The sequence below is a fragment of the Malurus melanocephalus genome, unplaced genomic scaffold (genome assembly GCF_030028575.1).
Source record: "Malurus melanocephalus ecotype Western Australia unplaced genomic scaffold, MMel_1.1 scaffold_449, whole genome shotgun sequence".
In the NCBI taxonomy this organism is placed as follows: domain Eukaryota; kingdom Metazoa; phylum Chordata; class Aves; order Passeriformes; family Maluridae; genus Malurus; species Malurus melanocephalus.
The window spans coordinates 71,234-84,167 of record NW_026623681.1 but is presented as its reverse complement, the minus strand read 5'-3'; the positions used below and the strand labels follow the sequence as shown (position 1 = coordinate 84,167).

The 12,934-nt window shown below is 42.7% G+C and overlaps 1 protein-coding gene across 11 annotated transcripts in view; it reads left to right on the top strand.

Moving 5' to 3' along the window:
• IQSEC1 (IQ motif and Sec7 domain ArfGEF 1) overlaps positions 1 to 12,934 on the top strand; it is a 347,139-nt gene that overhangs the window by 293,831 nt on the left and 40,374 nt on the right. For all 11 annotated transcript variants that reach the window (XM_057380366.1, XM_057380358.1, XM_057380364.1 and 8 more), the window contains 2 exons: positions 5,995 to 6,274; positions 9,416 to 10,680. In XM_057380366.1, coding sequence (XP_057236349.1) covers positions 5,995 to 6,274; positions 9,416 to 10,680 — 1,545 coding nt within the window. The remainder of the gene's footprint in view (positions 1 to 5,994; positions 6,275 to 9,415; positions 10,681 to 12,934) is intronic.

The following is a 12,934-nucleotide window of genomic DNA, read 5'->3' as shown; positions in this document are numbered from 1 at the left end:
GTAGTTCTAAAGATAAGGTTCTGTGCCTCAGGAGAAAAAGGACTTTCTGCTTTTCTGGTTATCGAATGTCTCTCTTTCATAGTATAATTTCTCTGACAGATAAATTCTTGTGCCTCTACATCCAAACCAGCAGCTCCTCTGGTCATTTTGCCGTTAGTCAGTGGAACAGATAAGTCTGCATTCATGGAAAAGCTTGGGGTTTGCTCCTTACTGGAATTCAGATCTTTTTTAAGATTTACATTTTAAGCTCAAATATTGAACTTCTCTTGGTTTCAAAATGTTGTCTTTATTGCACTCATTTTTAGTTTTGCTAATAGTTTGGCAAGATTTGAAGTAAAGGGAAGGTAAGAATGTAAAAATGAAAAATAAATCAAAGAATAACAGTAAATAGTCAAACATCCTGAATGTTATTGTTTTAGAATATGACAGTGGATTTAGTGTACTGCAGCTAATTACAGCCTTTGTGATTAGAAGCAATAATTGAAAGTGTAAAATGAGAGCAGGGAAGAAAAGACCTACCAGGTTTATCCTGCTAAAATGCCTGGAGAGGAAATATTTTGCTTTGGTCATGGCTAACCACACAACTGTAGAGGGAAAGAGGAGACAGAGCYTCTTCGTATTAAGTAGTTCTTGAACTCATCCCCTGAACTGTGGGAAATTACTCTAAATTCAGGACCTTTTCCTAGCAACAGCATCTCCTTCCCTCTTTGTCAGCATGGCTCTGTTGTTGCTCCTTTGCTGCAGAGCTCCAGCCTTGCACCATCACTCAGCTTTGACATCTGGGCAAATGAGTCACAAGAACAGTTTTGGCATCACTGCCTTGGAGTYCTGGGCTCCAGAGCAGGAGCTGTGCCTGTGCTGGGACAGCCAGGTGCTTCTTCAGGGTGAGTAAATCCAGGCTGGGCCGCACTGCAGGYTGGCCCCTCTCTCTCTCTGCCCTGCTCCTGAAGGCAGCATATCCCACCTTCTCACACATCTGTCACTTCAGCCCATGGATTCACATTTAAAGAGGTTTGCAGGGTGTGTTGGCTCAGCTCCTGCAGGAAGTCAGAGCCAGTCCCAGACAAAATGGGAGAAAATGCCCAAATCCAGCTGGGGAATACTGGTTTGTAATCATTACTGAAAGTCACCTGATTTTCACAAGAGTTTTACATCTCTATTGCAATATGATAAAGTACTGTACATAGCCTCTTTCTGTTTTACTCTAAGCCTTTCTTCTTCCCTGTTCTTCCTTGGCACAATGGTGTTTGGGAACTTTTTAGACATATTACAAGTCAAGGTAATGAAGAAGGCAGGAAGAAATGTTCAGTTTCAATTTCTGATCAAATGCTGATTGAATAGGTGCTGGCCTTTGTTTCAAAAAGTAATTTAGTTGTATAAAGTTTTTCAAAGGCTTTGTTTTTTGTTCATGCAAAGTTATATTAGTAATACTAATTATTTTTAAAAGTTTCACGTTTGTTCTTTAGCTGTTCCATTCTCAGCTTCTTTGTAAAATATTTGCAAGCAACCTTGCACTTTCTCTGGCTTGGAAGATAATGTCTATTTCCTGTTGAAACAGGAGTGTAATAAAACAATYGGAATTCTAGGTTAATTTTGACTGGTTTGCATTCTCCAAATATTATAAAAATAGAATATTCAACAATGCTGGGCTCTCTGGTAATATGCAGTTGCACACTGCAGGGAGATGAACCAAATTAATCCACTAGATTTTTTTTTAAACATTGAAATTATCAGTAATTGTACTGGACATATATGGTAGGTAGCAGATGCCTCAAATTTGAGACCTTTATTAAGAAGATATTTCTAATTCAAGTTAGGACTTTTAATTAACATTATCACGTATTTAATACTATATATATATATGTATGTAGGCATAAATAATAATAATAATTAACAATATTACATTGCCCATTTTTGCCATGTGCTTAATACAGTTAATTTCTCACCCATCTGAGAGAGACAGTGTGCAGGGTGTGGAAGTGCAGCAGTGCTAGAGAGGTGTCTCAGCTACTCCCTTAGTCACAGGGAGACTTCTCGTAGTTCCTGCTGCAAGCCTAGAGCAAAATCCTTGAMATTTTTGTGTGTTGGCAGTTTTAATAAGTGGATAGATTAACCACCCTTGTAACCCTGCAGTGACTGGCTGGTGTTCTGAGCCTGTGTAGGAGTCATAGAATTGTTGGGTTAGAGAAGTCCTTTCAGGCCACTGAATCCAACTGTTCCCTAGCACAGCCAAGGCCACCCCTGGTCCATGTCCCCAAGTGCCACATCCACATGGCTTTTAAACCCCTCCAGGGATGGGGACTTCACCACTGCCCTGAGCAGCTCTGCCCAGGCCTGGATGGCCCTTTCCATGAAGAAATTTTTGCCACTAGCCAACCTGAACTTCCCCTGGCACAGCTTGAGACCATTTCCTCTTATCCCATCCCTTGGTCCTTGGGAGCAGAGCTTGACCCCCACCTGTCCGCCTCTTCCTGTCAGGGCATCGTGTGCCGAGCCAGAAGGTCCCCCCTTGAGCCTACTTTTCTCCAGACTGAGCCCCTTTCCCAGCTCCCTCAGCCTCTCCTGGTGCTCCAGCTCCTTTTCCAGCTCCATTCCCTTCCCTGGACACACTCCAGCCCCTCAAGGTCTGTCTTGGGACACAGGGCCCAGAACTGACYCCAGGATTTGAGGTGTGGCCTCAGCAGTGCCCAGCACAGGGGACAGGCCTGGTCCTGGTTCTGCTGCCACACCATGGCTGGAACAGCCCAGGGGCCATTGGTCTCTTGCCCACCTGGGCATACCTGAACTCATGTCCAGTCGCTATCACCAGCACTCCCAGGCCCTTTCCCAGCTTTTCCAGCTGTTCTTCCCCAGSCTGGAGCTGCAGGGGGTTGGTGTGACCCTAGTGCAGCACCCAGCACTTGGCCTTGTTGAGCCTCACACTGTTGGTGTGGGCCCATGGGTCCAGCCTGTCCCAATCCTTCTGCAGAGCTTCCTGCCCTCCAGCAGATCCACACCCGGCCCAGCTTGGTGTCATCTGCAAATTGACTGAGGATGCTGTTGATCTGCTCACCAAGGTTTTTAATAAAGATATTGAACAGAGCTGGCACCAACACTGAGCCCTGGGGACACCCCTGGTGCCCAGCACCAGCTGGATGTCACATTCCCCACCCTTCCCTGGGCCCTGACAGCTGCCAGTTCTCCACCCAGGGAACAGTGCACCCATCCAAGCCAYGGGCAGCCAATTTCTCCAGGTGAAGGCTGTGGGGCAATGCCAAARGCACCACTGTCCCAGTAGGTGACATCCACAGCCTTTCCCTCACCCACTAAAGGAGGTCACCTTGGCATAGGAGRAGAGCTGGCTGGTCAGGCAGGACCTGCCTTTCCCAAACCTCAGCTGGCTGGGCCTGATCCCCGAGTTGTCCTGCAGTGGCACTCAGGATGACCTGCTCTGTGACCTGCCCCAGTACTGAGGTCAGGCTGGCACGCCTGGAGTTCCCTGAATCCCCCTTCCCACCCTTTTAGACGGGTGTTTTGTATTTGATAACCTCCAGTTACCCAGGACTGCTGAGAAATGATGGAACTTGGCTCGGTGAGCGCTTCTGCCAGCTCTGTGCTGCAACCCCTCAGTGAAGCAATCCAACTTGTCATCCTTACAGCTTCACACAAGTCATATTTGTTGACATATTTTTCTTCTCCAAACATATGTAAAGCAGAAGAAGTAGAAAGCAAGCTGCTTTTCTTTGCCAGTGAAGTTTCACTTTAATGAAAKAATTCATATGGAGCTTCAGCTGCTCCTGGGAGGCTGGGAAGAGCTGAATGGGGGAGAGCTTTAAAGCCTGTGCACGCGTGTTTGCTTTGAAGGGCTGTTGTGCCTGTTGTAAAAGGTAATTACTTCCATGCTTCAAAGGTCAGGTGGCAGGGAATAGGCCCATAAGCAAAATTAGATCAAGCATCACATTTATATCTGGAAAAAGTACAGAAAGCAAACCAAAAATTAAGAAAAAAACCTTAACTTCAGTTGGGCAGACATCCTTCAAACTTTTTCTAATTAGGGCAGTACCCTTTTTGTTGAGGGAAAGGTTAAGTGATCCATCGAAGGTACCATTATTAAAATGTCAACAGGAGGTTATAATCAGCGTGGAAGGGTTATTAAATAGTTCACAATGCAAGGGTGAGGAAGGCAGAAAATATCAACAGAACCTAAGAAGATAATTCCAGCCTTCCTGTTAAAAAAACAAATTTGCCATGCTTGTATGGAAAGTAGTTACAAATAAACTTGCAGCTAGGTTGTGGTGTCCAAAATAGCACAGSCTTACAGTTGGCAGAACAGAGGAAGGAATTTCAGTGTTTAAAGAGAGAACGTGAAGCAGCTCAGTATCATACCGCGTCCTTAATGGATGCCTCAAAGACAATGATTTGTTTGTTTTTAACGGGTGGTTACACAGTCTCAATGTCACCAGCAGAACTCTGGATAGTTTATCATTTTTAAGTTAAAAGCCAGCTGTATCACGGAGGGAAAGGGATTAGTTTCCTGTCAGCTTCCTTTTTGGAAAAAGCAGTGTGTGCACACTGMAAATATTTCGAGCTTGGGTTAAGTATGTTTGAAAATACCTTTTGGTTGGAGTCATATTTTGATGGGCAAAGAGAAAGGACTTGCTTTCAGTTTTACATGTTTATAGAAGCATTTTAAGAAATCTATGGGGCTTTTTTTTCTCCTTCCCTTTAAAAAGTCCGCACTGTTCAAGCTAGGAGTTTGGCTGGGGCTAACCCTCAGCTCTTCAGTCAGTGCAGAACATTCTTTCAAAAATTGCTCTGTACTTTTTGAAGGGACAGCTGAGACAAGAGGAGGGCTTTGTTTTTTAAGTATATATGAATGAAGGCAAAAAGTACAAGGCGTGGTTGGAATGGGGTATTTTACTTCTTTGGWGTTTGAATGTACCTTCCCTAAAACAAAAGGTAGGGGAAGTGCTGCAAAGGCTTATATTGGTGCATGTGTGAAGTGTTTACTRAGTCTTTTGAGGGATGAAAAAGAAGTAAAATTTCATTTTTCTATCAATGCTCTGTGTACACAGGATGAGGCAGACAGTAAATACTGCTGTGAAACATGAAAAGATGGAAGAGTGAAAGTGCACACAGTGCAATGTGAGAGTGCCACACTGTAAATACAACCCAAATACAAATTACTATTAGTAATACACCTAGGGCCCAGTTTTAAAATGTTTCCTATGTGTGCAGCTCTTTGAGTGTAAAAGGGTTTTTTCCTTTCCATTATTCCTTAGCAATAACAGCATTCACGTGAAAACAAAATAGTTTCTTTGCCAGATAGGTGCAATTGTGTTTTCTTCACCTGAAACCATGTTGGTTTCATTAGTAGAAACACTGCCCCTTGAGATGCTTTACTCCAAAACCTGCCAAAAGTATCCCATGGGAGCAGTCTTTTACTAGCAGAGAAATAAATGAGATTTCTCCTCTAAGTACTTTTCCCTAACTTTAGCTTCTAGAAACTCTCAAGATCCATTTAATTCCAATTTCCATGAAAGTAATCCTTTTACGTCAAACTGTAATATAAGAAAACATTGCTTTAATTTGTCAAAGCAAAGAAAGACACAAATAAGCATCTGTCATGTTGAATTGAACAACTTGGAAATGAGCAGTCTTATAAGAAATTACAAGTTTTCATTCATTTTACAGAGTAGTTGCTGAGCGACTTACTCAGGATGTTATTAGTAATTCCTATATAAAGTTAAATAATGCTCGAAAACTCCATTCTCCTGCTTGAGCCATGCTCTAAAAGATGACATGGGCACGGCAGATTGACACTTGCAAAAACTACAGGCAAAACTGTGGTGGTTGACATGGAAGCCATGTTACCTGTAACACTTGCATGTGAGCAACGAAATGTGCTGGATGCCTACACAAAATGATAATAAAGCAAAAGTGTACTGTTTGTTGTTGAGGATAATTTCGGCGTGCCGGACTCACCTGACGCTTTTTCTGTSTGTCGTTGTGCAGCGTTGAGGGGGAGGCGGCCAGCAGCGAGACCGGCACTTCCCTGGATAGCCCCTCTGGCTACCCGCAGGGCCCTATAACGCACAGCTCCGCCCTGAGCCCCGAGCACTACGAGCACCCGTACGGGCTCTACTCCATCGCGCCGGGCCAGCAGAGAGCCCGCCGGCCCAAGCTCCAGCACTCCACCTCCATCCTGCGCAAACAGGCCGAGGAAGAAGCCATCAAAAGGTCGCGATCGCTTTCGGAGAGCTATGAACTCTCTTCAGACCTACAGGATAAGCAGGTACTGGAGCTCTGTTATCCCGTTTGTGTCCGTGAGCTGGGAGAAGTCTTTTCTACCACCACTTCAGTAGTGACTTTTAACTCTGTTATTCTTTGTCCCTTTCACCTTCCCCACTTCCTGGAGAAAGCTGTAAAAGATATGTTAATACTGTTAGAAGTAAAAACAGTTCTAGGAACTGTGATTTTATGCTCCAGGAGAGCACTGGAATGTAACAATGCAAAATATTTTTCTAAGAAAATGAGTCATTTTGAAACCTGGGTGTTTTTGTTGTCACAGAAAGGAAGGAAGAGGTTATTGCAACTGATATTCTCTTATATCGGTGACGTGAATTCAAGCCTTAATTGGCTTTACTCAACTAGGCAAAACTCCCATGTGCTTTGCAAAGTATTGGGTGGAAACAGTATAGTTTTTCAAAGCCTTTGTCCCTAAAGAGGTACTTCTGTAAGAAGGCAGCCACAGCTTTCCTCTTAAGCTTTGCTCTGAAAGATCTTTATTGCCATATAAGTTCAGATTTATCGTTTGAAAATGGGGCTGTAAAAGCATAAAGTCAGCAAATATGTAGGATGCATTGGATTTCATTGGTAAGTGAGCTGTAGCTTTTTTTTTGTTAGAGCTCTTGTCACAGAATATTTTGTTTGCTGTGACTCATTGTGGTATATTCCATAGTTACTCCAACTTATATGTTAATGAAATTCCAGACACAGAAAGCAAGCTACTCTTGATTTGGACCAAACATTGATAATCAATGAAATTTATAGGGCTAAGTCTTCATTTCCAGGTGAGGGGACCGTATAATGTTGCTCCAGAGGGAGCTGGAAGAACAGTCCTTGAGCTCTGATTGAGTTGAAGCCAATATTTGGAATTGCAAGGATGAGTTCAGCCTCTGTGCTCACCAAATTCTCCTTCGGGTGGGAACAAAGATAGTTCCTGATGCCAGCTCTGTTAAATTGGGCCTCCTTGGGAGATCTCAACTGTTCTTTCCTTTGCCACCTTTAGTAGTTGRTTTTTCTGGATGTCTCAGCAGGGATGGATGCAAGAGGGTAAGGGATCTCCTGCACTGCAGATATTCCACAAAGCCAAATTCCATCTGTCCTTATATGCCAGTGAGATAGAGAATGAGGACTGCAGATGTTATTTCRTATTTGCTCAGGGAGTCTTGCACAATAAAAGGTGACAATGATACATAAGGCAAGCTTTATACTAAAGAGTTGCTTGCTGCYCTTGAAAAGCTCTCATTGAAAGAGCTGAGGATATTGAAAAAATATTTAGGAAAAYGTCCAAAGCTTTACCTTGAGGCAGTGGGCATTAAATACGTATTGAAAAGGTGCATGAAATAGGCATTACGTTTAATTAATCACATGTCTAACTCATCTAGACAAGTTGGAAATTCCTCTCAATTTAAATTCTCACCTAAACCTCCTAGTTTATGATAATCAATGATTATGTTACTTTCTGTGTAAACCTGAAGGCCAACAGTCTGTTTGCAAGAATAAAGTCCAGGTGATTTATTTTATAGAATTATTAGGGTTTATTTTAGTCTTTCTCACTAGCTGTGCTAGTTTACTTTTCTTTAGGTTTGACATTCAATTTTGAGAGAACTAAATTCACAATTAGTTTTGAGATTAGTCTATTTAAATAATGCCATATGATTTAAATACATGTTATATTTTTTTAAAATCTACATATATATATATATATATACTATTTAAATAATGCCATATGATTTAAATACATGTTATATTTTTTTTAAATCTACATATATATATCTAATAAAAGACACATTTACTACAAATAGAAATAGTAGCAATTGTGTGGCAGCAGTGATAAAAGGTCTTARTAATTTTTTGAATATTCAGAGTGCCTTACAAATTCTCTTTGACCTGTGCAAATGTGGGGGGAATATAATCCCCATTTGGGGGSTTAAAGGCTAAACAGTCATTTAAAGAGAAACTACAGAAAATTATGCAGAGATTTATACATTTCTAGCTCAGAGATCAGTAACAGTTTTTGGAGTCCTGTCAAAAGAAGTTTAAAGATACAGTCAAAAGAAGAATTCCTTTGCAATATCCTGATCTGAGCCCATCTGAAGGTTGGCCTCCTCAGTTTATGCCAATAATTGTGCACAATACTGTTTGTATCTATAGTTTTAAAAAAGGAATAATTAAAAAATAATGATTAACATTTAGAAATAACAAAAAAAGAGTTCTTCTTTATTGTGGAAAGGGAATGGGAGCTGTGGCTGCCCCATCCCTAGAAGTTTTCCAAGGCCAGGTTGGACAGGTCTTGGAGCAACCTAGAATAGTGGAAGGTGACCCTGCCCATTGCAGGGGGTGGAACAGGATGAGCTTTAAAGTTCCTTCCTTTCAGTTCCTTTCCTGGAACTGAAACCGTTCCAGGATTCTGTGATGCTTTTCATGTTTTGAAAGAAAAGATTTGAAGATAAAGTGAGTATTCCAAAAGTATTGACACATCATTTTTACTGGTTTAAATTGATAGCATTTAAATGTATTTATTTTGCATATTCATTCTGTTGATTGGAAATGCTGGCAATTTTGGGTGCAATTACAAGGATGTAAATAGATTTGAATTCGCATTCAGAAGCTTATGTTCTTGGTTTGAGGAAAAATATGTGTGTGGCTATTCTATCAGAGACACTCCTCTGGAAGCKCACATTCTTCTCTGGAAGAGGCTCAGTTTTGCTTTGATCCCAGGCCTGGGTGAAGTTTTGCTACCTAGGTTTTACTCGTGTAGAATGCAATRCATGCCTAGAAAGGTGGTGGCCACTTTTAGACTTCCAAAATATGGCCATTTKCACTGTCAGAATGATACAGGGTGAGTGCATTGTGCTGCAGTTGAGTTTGACAAGGACACGCCAATTCTAATGCATGAAACCAAAAACTTAAACACATATTAAATGCAAATTGCCAACACCTTAATTTTATCTGACAGCATTCACATATATTTTTGTATTTTATGGTGGAATTTGCAAATGACTTTCCAGGTCACTATTGGAGTTTTGGGTTTTTGAAAACCAGTGTATACTCTGAAAATTAAACTTGCTATGGGAACTTTATTTGTGAGATTTTAACCTTGTCCTAAGCTGCATGGAGTGACATGAGGTGTCTGTGTTCCCCGTGGCAGGTGGAGATGCTAGAACGCAAGTATGGGGGCCGTCTGATMACCAGACATGCTGCCCGCACCATCCAGACCGCCTTCCGCCAGTATCAGATGAACAAGAACTTTGAGCGCCTGCGCAGTTCTATGTCTGAGAATCGCATGTCAAGGCGCATCGTCCTGTCCAATATGAGAATGCAGTTTTCCTTTGAAGGACCTGAGAAAGTCCACAGCTCCTACTTCGAAGGGAAGCAAGTTTCTGTTACAAATGATGGGTCAAAGCTGGGCTCCCTAGTACCAGCAGAGTGTGAAGACCTCGGGGAGACAGCTACCATGAAGTCCCCAGCAGCATCCACTGATTTCACTGATGCGATAACAGAACTGGAGGATGCTTTTTCCAGGCAGGTGAAATCCCTGGCGGAATCCATCGACGATGCACTGAACTGCCGCAGTCTGCATTCAGATGAAATCCAGAGTGCAGAGCAGGTCAGGAGCCGGGAAATGGAGAGGGAGAGCTGTGCTCCGAGCAAACCGGTGATCCACAATGTGGATCACAGGAAGCTGGACGAGATGACGGCATCCTACAGYGATGTCACGTTGTACATTGATGAGGAGGAGTTGTCCCCACCCCTGCCGCTCTCCCAGTCTGTGGACAGACCGTCCAGCACGGAGTCAGACTTGAGGCTCCGCTCCGTGAACTCTTCCCAAGAGTACTGGTCCATGACCCACAAAGATGATAAGATAGACACTGATACGAGCTGCAGGAGTACCCCATCACTGGAATGTCAGGAGCAGAGGATGAGGATGGATCACCTCCCTCTGCTCACTATCGAGCCTCCCAGTGACAGTTCTGTGGACTTGAGTGATCGCTCGGAGCGGGGCTCGTTAAAGAGACAGAATGCGTAYGACCGAGGCATCACCAGCCAGCAAGGCAGCCCCAAACATATCCCTCACAGCATTCCTGCCAAGATCATCACCAGAGAGGAGCAGGAGGCCAGGCACAGGGCTAGGCCCATAGACAGTCACTTGGCCATCAATGGCACAGCAAACAGGCAAAGCAAATCAGAGTCTGATTACTCTGATGGAGACAACGACAGCATCAACAGCACTTCCAACTCTAATGACACAATAAATTGTAGTTCAGAGTCCTCTTCTAGAGACAGCCTAAGGGAGCAAACCTTGAGCAAACAAACCTACCACAAAGAGACTCGAAACAGCTGGGATTCCCCTGCCTTCAGTAATGATGTTATCAGGAAACGCCATTATAGGATTGGGCTGAACCTTTTTAACAAGTAAGTACAGCAGTTCCTGTCTTTGCCCCGGTGTCACTGAGAATGAACCAGGAATATTTTCTTTGTGTCAGGTAAGGTAAGACTGATGTCTGCTACTGACCTTTCAGTGAATAAAAAAGGTGCTTATGGTGACTGTTCAAGTTAATTTGATGTTCTTCATAGTTAAACAGCTTCAGGAGAAMAGAAAAAATATAATTATGGGTAAGAAATGCTAGTAAACTATTGAAGATCATCCTGATTCCTTTCTTGTGGAAAAATACTGATCCTGATCCATTTTTTGGTGTTATAGCAAATTCAGATTTCTTCCTGCCCCAGTTATGCAGGTGGATGTAAAAATTATCCTATGGGAATTAAAAACTACAAGCAGCATGAGTTGCTTGTTTAACGCTGGCAGGGCCTGGAATTTGTTTAGTAGATTACATTAAAACATTGATGCTAAAAACCAATGCACTGAATATTTTTTATACTAGATTTCTATTACTTATCATAAAACTATCACAAAATTTATATTTCTGCCTGTGACTGATAGTTTTCCCATGTTTTCCCTACAGCTTGAGTGAGGTCAGGCCTCCTTTTCAGGTAGCCTTGCTTTGATGTGTTTGGGTGATAGGTTGKTGGTTCCTCATGTATTTGTTGTAACATTGCAGACAATTAAAGCTTTTTGGTGCCATCACATGAGCTGTGCATTACAGCCCAAACTTTGGCTGTAAACACTTTCAGGTTTAGCTTCTAATCTTTGTGAAAAATGCCTTTGTGGAAGCTTCCAACCAATTGGAATTATGGAAGTCACTCTCCTTGTTTAGTTGAATGGGTAGGAAAATACATCAATATATCTTTTTTAGAAGATTTGAAAATAACATCCTTGGCAGGGTGGGTGGGGAGGAAGGTGGYGTTGGCTGACATTTAGGACTYGGTGTTTRCTTGRGTTTTGCACAGCAATTAAGACTCAAGCARTCAGTGCTCAGTGAKCTTCAGGCTTGGTAAGAGTCTTGARTCAGCTGCAGAAGGGTGTAGGGAAAAAGTGAATGGAAAAAGCGCTCAGGCGTATGCAGGGATGAATGAGAGCATTGGAAACTGCCAGGTGCTACTAGTGACATATCAGGAGGAGGCTGAAAGTGAAAAATAAACATCAGGAATCGASAAGAATAGAGACAGTTGTGTGAAACAGATCGAAGAGATCTTGCTGCTTGGACTTGCACAGAGATAAATCTTTTTTCTGTGTGGTTGTAAGATAATGTGCAGTTCCTTAGCAGTGAGTGCTGCAGGACAGGGCTGTGCAGAGCTCCAGGCAGCACCTCTGGRTGAGATCTTTTGCTCTGCGTGATTTTCTTTCCCCACTGCATTTTATCKCCAGTATTGAAGGAGAACTGAAAATTGTCATTATTTTCTGCAGAGTCACTGAGATTCTATTGATGCCTCAGGCAGTCCCCGGGTATCCCACAAATCCCACATATCTTGGGTTTTGATTGTGGCCCTTCAAGTCTGTGGATTGTGACGTTTTCATTAATGTGCAGTGTMAGGTATTGAACCATCAGAGTGTGGTGGTGCACAAGTTTGTAAATTCTTTTGAAAGGGGAGCTGGGAAACCTTTGAAGCTTTGTTCTTCTGAAAGCTTAGGAGTCTCTGAGGAGTGGATCAGATAGGATTGCAAATTGCATCTTGAGATGAGTGGTCAGTCCAGTGGCCAGGTCAGTGCAGCAGAGTCACTTCACTGTCTTTTCACCACATTATCTTCACAACACATTTATGATTGTAAAATGAGGGAGCAGTGGGAGCATTGGCAGCAGCTCCTGGGAGGGAGGATGTGTGCTCCACCCAGGAGGAAGCACTGAAAGAAGTGGCTTTGAACTTACCTMGTACAAGAAGGCAAGTTTTTTTCCAAATGTCTGCGTCTACCAGAGGAAATTTTCGGGATGTCTTTTACAAGGAGTTCAGGTTAATGTCACTGTGTCTTTGAAATCTTCCTTGCAAATTAAGATCCCMAGCCTTAATTGGGTGGGGTAAATGTTGAGCACAGCTGGTGGTCGAGTTCACTTAATCWCTGAAAACATCAGTAGTACCAAGATCCCTGGGGAATGGAGAGCACAGGACATTGGGAAAACAATTACACGTAATTGAAAATCATTTTTCTAGGAGTTGTAGTGGAAGGTTGTCCCTGCCGATGGCAGGGGATTTGGAATAGATGATCTTTAGGGTCCCTCCCAACACAAACCATTCCATGATTTCTTGATTATCACTTGATCACAGAAGCTTT